Here is an 8,492-nt window from a genome sequence, read left to right on the forward strand (position 1 = left end):
TATGCTCAAAAAGTTATTAAACTGTGCATCCCTTTTGATCCAGAAGCATTTCTACTGGGCTTATATCCCCAAAGAGATCTTAAAGGAGGGAAAGGGGCCCATATCTGCAAAAATGTTTGTGGCAGCCCTTTTTTGTAGTGGCCAGAAAATGGAAACTGAGGGGATGCCCATCAACTGGGGAATGGCTGGTGGTATATGAATGTTATGAAATATTATTATTCTGTAAGAAATGACCAGCCGGATGATTTCAGAAAGGCCTGGGAAGACTTGCATGAACTGATGCAGAGTGAAATGAGCAGAACCAGGAGATCATTGTGCACTTCAACAACAATGCTGTATGAGAATGTACTCTGATGGACGTGGTTCTCTTCAGCAATGAGAGGATCCAATTCAGTTCCAAATGATCAGTGATGAAAGAACAAGCTACACCCAGCGAAAGAACACTGGGAAATGAGTGTGGATCATAACAGAGCATTTACACTCTTTCTGTTGTTGTTTGCTCGCGTTTTTGGTTTTGTTCCCAGGTTTATTTTTACCTTCTTTCTAAATCTGATTTTTCTTGTATAGCAAGACAACTATATAAATATGTATACATATATATATTGAATTTAGCATATACTTTAACATGTTTAACATGTATGGGTTTACCTGCCATCTAAGGGAGAGGGAAGGAGGAAAGAGGGGAAAAGTTGAAGCAGTAGTGTTTGCAAGGGTCAATGTTGAAAAATTACCCATGCATATGTTCTTTCAATAAAAAGCCATAATATTTAATATATATTATAATTACTATAAATATATATAATTTAATATATTAACAAATATTATATATAATAATGTTTTATATAGTATAAATATTATATAAATATAATAATATAAAAAGCTATAATAAAAAATCCTATGTGTGCTATTTTATAAGTTTTATAGTCTATACAGGCTGGAATCATGTCCTCTTGCCTGTTCCTACAGTTCTTTACACAGGGCTGAATACACAGAAGGACACTACAATTCTATTGATTCATTAATGGCTTCCCACAAAACCTTGTCCTGCAGAATTCTCTGGCTAGCCCCTTGTTCCGAGTACCATGTCCACCTTTCTGACATCCTGTAAATATCAGCCTGTAACATTCACCATGTGGTTAGCTATTCATCACGTCACACATGGTGTCACTGTTTGGGGAACTGTTTAAAGGCAAAGTCAATTCTACTCATTTTTCCCATTGTAGTATTCCCACTCCCTTACCTACCTTATTCCCACAATCACTCTCTTGCCCATCAGTCTGAGAATTGAACTTCCTCCCCTGGAATAAAGAAAGTCCCATCTGCCTGGGCTCTCTTCTCTCATGCTTCCCACTAGCTTGATCCCCCTTCTCTTCATCAAACTCTGTCTCTCCTTGAAATAAAAGAATTAAATTTCTAAAAAGCAAAAAACAATACTCTTCCTAAGTCCAAAAAAATTCAGTGGCCTCCAACAATCCTCTGGAAAAATAAGGAGGATCCCATGGGCTAAAATTCTATAGAAAAAGTCAACCTAGAATGAAATTTTGAATATATAAAAGAAGTAAATCTGATAAAGAAAAATTATTAAAGCCTAATACAGCTGCATGGGGAACTGATTAATCGACTTCATCTTCTAAAAATTGGGCATGGGAGGTGGAAACAAAGACAGAGAACATGCGACAAATATATGTCAGGTGGGCATGGCAGGATCTGTAAGAATAGTGTTAGAATTGCTAATGCCTAGAATGATCTAAGATTGCAAAGCAAAGAGAGAACCAAAAAAAAAAAGAAGATCATTTTTCTTGAGCTATAACAGTGAAGAAAAAATCAAGGAAAAGATGGGACTCTCTGCTGAGATGAACAGAACAAGGACAACTATCAGAGAAAAAGTAGAGCTTGTCCATATTATTTAATTTTTATTTTCTAAGCCAAAGAGAATGACTATTGGAAGAGAAAAAATAGCTAATCAACTGATAGCCTAGAGCAGAGGCCACTCAAAATTCCCAGGCACTCCCAGAATCAGATTAGAATGTCATTGGGAATGGTTAACAAAATAAATCAAAATGCAATGGCAATTTGTGGTTTTCGAAATCAATATGCAGCTGCAGGGATCTGTTTCTATTTCAGTTTGATACCACTGCTCTCTCCCACAGTTTGGGGAGGGGCCCCAAGCTTACTTGACTTCATTTACAACTACTCTCTGGACTTCTTCAATGCTGTCTCCTCCTCTCCAACTGCCAAGGGTTCCCTCTGCTCTCTGATGTTTACTTTATTGTTCACCTCCATGATTAGCTCACTGTTTAGAGCATTGGGTAAGAACTTGATAAATGAAACAAATTCTTTTTTCTTCTTCTATTTCTACTCCTTTTCTCCCTCTTCTCCCTCATCTTCCTACTCTCTCTTTCACTCCTCCTTCTCTTCTTCCCTCTCTCTTTCTCTCCCTCTCTGGAAAAACAAAAAACACCATTTAGATAAAAGTAATCTTATAGTTGTGAAGTTCAATTTTAACCCAAATAGAAGATTTTGTGTTTGTATTTATCTTATGATGTTTAGCTCAACATTCTGAATTGTCACGATCTTTTTGGACCTTGATAATTAACCCATGCATTAGTGATGGCCCATAATTTTACCTCTTCTGCAAATTTTCTAAGTATATCATCAATGCCTTTATCCAAGCTGCTGATCAGATGTTAAGCAGCACAGTGTCAAGGACAGATCCTTGGGATGTTTCAGCAGAGATCTCTTTGCAAGCTGATATCAAATACATTAATACATATTTTGGGGACCTAGCCAATCAATCAATTTTGATTCCACCAGAAAAAAAATATCTTGTTCCACATCTCTTCCTCAAAAAAAGCTTAAGAGGCTTTGTCAAACACTTCACTGCAATTTATGTAAACTATATCTATAGCATCTCCCTGACTTAAAGCAATCTACTAATATTGTCCAAAAAAAAAAAAAAAAAAAAAAGGAAGTAACATTAATCGGGCGTGGTTTGTTTTTGATGAAGTTATAGGGAATTTGGGGGATACCTTCTTTTCTAGATTTTTCATAATCATCCCCTTTAAAACACTGTAAAATTTTGACCTATTTCATTTTGTGAAAATCAGAGACATTTGCCCTTTTGCCTACCCATGCTAAATCTGCCATTTAGTTCAGGTTTTCAAAGATCACTGAGGAGAGCTTAGAAAATCCGGCTCTTTCAGCAACCAAAGACCATTTTCGTCATTAAACTCTAGTGACTTGGAATTCATCAGGCTTAGCTAAATGCTTTCTTAGTGTCTCTTTTCTTTCCTGGAGGTTCAACTCATTCCTCATTTGTGTTCTGTAATATAGGGATAACAATATCATCTCCCTTACTGGGTGTTGGAAGAGTCAAAATGAGATAATACACCTAAAGTGCCATTTAATACTATCTATGATCACAGTAATGATGATATATTTTCCAATGCAAAAATCATTCTCATTGTCAAGGAAATCAAAAACAAAATAAACCCTGAATAAATATGCCTTCTCTATGCTGTGTTAGCAATATCTCACCCCCAGTAGTGATTCCAATATCTCATTGATTACTCCTCCTTTCCCCAATATAGCTCCAAGAAAAAGAAGCCAAAACAAACAAACAGGACATTTTATTGTCCTTAGACCAAGAAAGCAGATATGAGAGTTCTGATCAACCCTGATGAAGCTAATACCAATATTGTAGAAAGTTGTTTTGAGATGTTTTTTAAAGCCCACCTGGATATGAGTACAAGGCTACCATGATGAAAGTTACTGACCTCCGGCTCTATGTTATGGCAATCACATCACTTACTTGACTGAAAATTCATACTTTGCACTTGGATTCTTGATTACCCAGTCCTATGGAGTTCTTGATGATGGCACGTGGCCACCCACTTAGAACACCAGGGGTGATGTCTGACTAGTAATGGAGGCAAGGAGAGAAAGAAGTGTTAATGAAAGGATATGAATGAACTGAGACGTAAATAGCCAGTCTCCTGACGGCATTAAAAGGCCCAAGAATGAATAAGGCTGGTTTGGCACTGAAGCGGTAGATTGTCCTCTTTTTGTTCAACACCATGAATGTCTGAAACACACAAAAGGATTATAAGTAATGACGGCGTGATAAAAAAAATTAAAGAAAGCATCCAAAACCTTCTTAGCACTAGATAGTAAAAATACACGATTAATAAGGAAACCAAGATTGGGCACAATTTCATTTCTCGACCATCCAACCTAAAGATGTGATTCCAAGAAAGTATCAGCTTTCATGTGAAGGATAATCACTCTTTGATCGGTCTTTTGAATCACAGAGCAGGAAATCAGCTTGAGAGGTCACATGTTCCAGCTCCAAATTCTAAACAGAACTACCCTAGAACTGTCCACGTATCGATTCTGTTCTTGAAAGTTTTAAGGGAAGTAGTTTCAAGATGTCCCTCAACAACCTGCACCAAATGCTAACTACTGCTAAGAGCCTATGTCCTTTTCAGTCTAATCTAAATACTTTTGGTAATCATCTATTTCTACACTGAAAAAGGGTAAAGATGCTAATTTATGCTATTGTTAGTAATATTTCCTTCAATAACTCACTATGTCCAAAAGAGAAACTCATTATTTTCTCTCCAAAATCATTCCCTCTGATTATATAAAATTTAAAAATTTTGCCAGTCAAAATTAGAAGAAAAGGAGGAAACTGGCGGCAGGGAGAGGGACTCTAATTTCACTGCTAATGATAATTATATCACGTATATAATATTATGTCATATAATAAATTATATATTATCTCAAATATATAGGAACTGAGCCAAATTTGCAAGAGTAAGAGCCATTCACCAAATGATAAATGATCCAAATCCGGAAACACTTATATGAACTTTTCCAAAATGAAATAACAGAACAGGAGAACCATTTTCACCATGATAACATAATTGGAAAACTAATCAGTTATGAGATTTAGTAACTCTGACCAATACATTGATCTTCCACAATCCCAAAGAATTCATGGTAAAAAAAAAATTGCTGCTGTCCACTTCTAGCTAGAGAACTGATAGACTCATAATACAAACTGAAGCATTTTTTTGGTCTTTTTTCTTTTTAAAAAAATTTTGGCTGATGTAGAAATATTATTTGCATGACTTCATATGTATAGTGGTTAGTCAAGTTCTTGCCTTCTCAATGAGTGGAGAGGGAAAATAAATTGAAGAAAAGAATTTGGAATTTAAAAGAAAAAGAAAATTGAATTTTAAAAATCACAGTGGCTGAAAATAGTTCATATTTCTTTAGAATTTCACCATTTGCAATATACATTTCTCTTTGTCTTACATGACACTCCATCTTTTGGCTGTCTCCAGATTTATCTTGGCCATATCCTCTATATGAAATGCTCTCCCTCCCTATATCTATCTGCCTCTGAAAATTCCTAGTTTCCTTCAAGTCTCAGCTCAAGAGATACTTTCTTCAGGAGACCTCTTCCATCGCCACAGCTGCTGGTATCACCAACACTAAGGTTAATTTCTATATAATCTACTTTTATCTTGTATATGTGTGCTTATGTACATGTTGACTTCCCCATTAAAATGTTTTCCAGCTTTGTGTCCTCAGTGTCAGGCACATAGTAAAAACTTAATAAATCCTCTCTGATTGATTGAATAAAACTATGAAAGAATCAGGACAGGTATTATTATCTCCATTTTATACACCGTAAGGCTCTGAACCATCACAATCTTTTTTTTTCTTTCCATTTTTATTTAACCAAAGGCTCTATTTTTCTTAAGTTTTATCACCTGTTGTAAATTTTTTACCTCTAAAAAGAAAGCTATGAAGCCAGAACTAAGAGCCTCAGTTTTATGATTCGCAATTTAGTTCTCTTTTCGCCAAAGCTAACGACATTTTTGCTTCTCTATCCTCCTTTATTCCCCTATTGTTAGCCTAGATTACCACTCCAAGAAGCACCCTGAGAAGAGGGGGCATGCTCCGAAACTAAAAAGATGAAGATGAGAATCCCAAAATGACTAATTCCATAACCATACAAATATAGTACGGATAGGGAGTCTTTGCCTTAGATTATCCCTTGGCTCACCTTGTGGTTCACATAGAAAGGGTCAAGGTCTTCCAGAGGCTTCCCCACAACCTCAGGAGGAATGTCCCCATAAATCTTAGGCAACTTCCTGGATACTTTCAGGTCAAGCTGAGGCTGAGGAGGGGCTTCTAGAGCTGATGGATCTTGGGTATTCTTCTTCAGTTTCTCTTCGGCGATAAGTTTCTCAATCATAAGCAGGGAATCCGGAGTGAAATGATGGAAGTTGCGAGCATCTGGGAAGATCACGGGGCAGGCCATCTTTTCTTCTGTTTTCATCCTTGAGACAAAGAGAAATGATGCACTGAGGACTCAAAGGTAAAATAAAACATTATCTACCCACAAAATGGAATGCCTCCAGGATAAAAAGAAGAGAAACAGATAGGAGAAAGGATTTTGTACATGTGATTTCTGATGAAATTCTTATATCCAAAATCAATAAGGCAATACATGTCAAAGTAAGACCTGTTGTGATTATTTGCTAAGTACTCAAAATATTCAAAAGTTCTTGCCTGAGTTCACCTAATGGTTAATGAACATTTTCAGGTGGGTGTGTGCAAAGCACTAATATGTCCAAAACAGTGCTCATTGTCTTCCCCACCATTTACTTCTGTTAGAAACTCTCCTACATCTGTCAAAGTTGCCATAATCCTGCCATTCACCAAGCCTAAGATAGAATCATCGTCACTCCCATCTCTAATCAGTGACCAAGCTTGGTTGATTCTCTCTTCCTGGTATTTGTCCTCTCTAGCCGCATGTCCCCCCATCCACATGGTCCTCGAAAGCACTCTTTCTTCTGCATTTCCATCTCTTTGAGACGCAACTAAATTGCCAACATCCACATGAATGAAATCATTCCTCAGTCCACCCTCCCACCACCTACCCCAGCTATCAGAGCCTTTTCATCACAAAGCACTTCATATTTATTTTGAACACACCTCCTTGTGCACTGGAGGACTCTTCACCCTCAATACTAAGTTCTATGTGGTCAGGGAAAATGTTAGTCTTTTTTTTCACATTGCCAGTGCCTCCCAGCATTTAATAAATATTTATTATTGATTTATTAAGTAGTCTTCTAATCCACCTTCTTGCTTCAAGTCTCTCCCTTCTCCAATCCAGTCTCCCCAGTGCCAAAGTGATTTGCCTAAAGTGTCCATCTGACCTCATCACTTCCCTACTGAAAAAAAAAAGTCTTCTGCCCCTCACAAGCTGATTCTAATCTACTTTTCTAGCCTTATTCCTCCTTGCTCTTCTTCGGCTGTCCTCAGGTGGGTCAAAGGAAGCTGGTAAGGGATCATTCCAGGCCTATTTGCCAGCATGCAAAATTCTGTCTCTTCAAATTCCTAGAGTCCTTCAAAGCTGAGCTCTAGTGTCACCTCTTATATAAAATCTTCTCTAATCCCCCAGCTCCTGAGGCCCCTCCCACAATCGTGTATTTATTTTGTGTTTCACATATGCTTATAGTCACATATTTTGCTTTCCTTTACTGAATATAAGTATCTTTAAGCCAGGATGTGCTTCCTTTATTCTTTTTGTCACCAGCACCTAGCACAGTATCTATCCCATGTTATTGTTGTTGTTCAGTCACTTTTTCAGTCATGTCCAGCACTTTATGACTTCATTTGGGGCTTGGGGTTTTCCATTTCCAGCTCATTTTACAGATGAGGAAATTGAGGCAAACATGGTTAAGTGACTTGCCCAGAGTCACACAACTAATATACGTCTGAGGCCAGATTTTGAACTCATGAAGATGTCTTCCTAATTCTAAATCTAGTTTTCTATCTAGCCACTTATCACATATCATGGACTTAATAAAGGTCATATCGATCAATTGATAAATAGTTCTTCCCTCCCAAATTCTCAATAACCACCTGAAAAATTTTCAAGCTGTCTAATAATCAGAAAATGCAAATTAAAACAATTCTTAGAGAGCAGTTTTTAATTAGCTGATGCTGAGGGGACGTCTCTGGAGAATAAGCATATTGGTGATGAACCTATAAAATGGTCATCTATCAACAAATGTCAATTTGTGGGAATGCAAAGTCCCAAAGGCAACATGGAGTTGCATTCTAATGAAGGAAACGACTTAAGTGTATGAGTGCATAAAATAGAGTATTCTAGAATAGAATTATAGACGGATGTGAGGAGAAAGATATTAGCTTCTGGAAATGAGCAGAAATGTCTTGACAGGGAGAAGGTGATCCCTGATCTGAGACTTGAAGAAAAACAGAGATTCTAAGATGCAGAGGTGAGGAGTTAGGGAATTCCAGGCCAATAGGAAGGCAATTCAGGGCAAAGTAATGGAGAAGGAAAATGGAGAGTCAAGTAGGGAAAAAAACTCAAAAGGACATCTTGGCTGAACCATCCTGTACATGAAGGAAGTGACACATAATAAGCCTGGTAGAAGAGACTGAGGCTA

The 8,492-nt window shown here is 37.2% G+C and overlaps 1 protein-coding gene across 1 annotated transcript in view; it reads right to left on the minus strand.

The window, feature by feature from the left end:
- The window catches only part of SCN11A (sodium voltage-gated channel alpha subunit 11), a 93,531-nt gene extending 87,179 nt beyond the window's left edge, over positions 1-6,352 (minus strand). The window contains exons 1-2 of the mRNA XM_074289230.1: positions 6,077-6,352; positions 3,966-4,084 (exon numbers count right to left, since the gene is read on the minus strand). Coding sequence (XP_074145331.1) covers positions 3,966-4,084; positions 6,077-6,352 — 395 coding nt within the window. The remainder of the gene's footprint in view (positions 1-3,965; positions 4,085-6,076) is intronic.
- Between the last annotated feature and the right edge of the window lie 2,140 nt (positions 6,353-8,492).

The sequence above is a fragment of the Sminthopsis crassicaudata genome, chromosome 1 (genome assembly GCF_048593235.1).
Source record: "Sminthopsis crassicaudata isolate SCR6 chromosome 1, ASM4859323v1, whole genome shotgun sequence".
In the NCBI taxonomy this organism is placed as follows: Eukaryota; Metazoa; Chordata; class Mammalia; order Dasyuromorphia; family Dasyuridae; genus Sminthopsis; species Sminthopsis crassicaudata.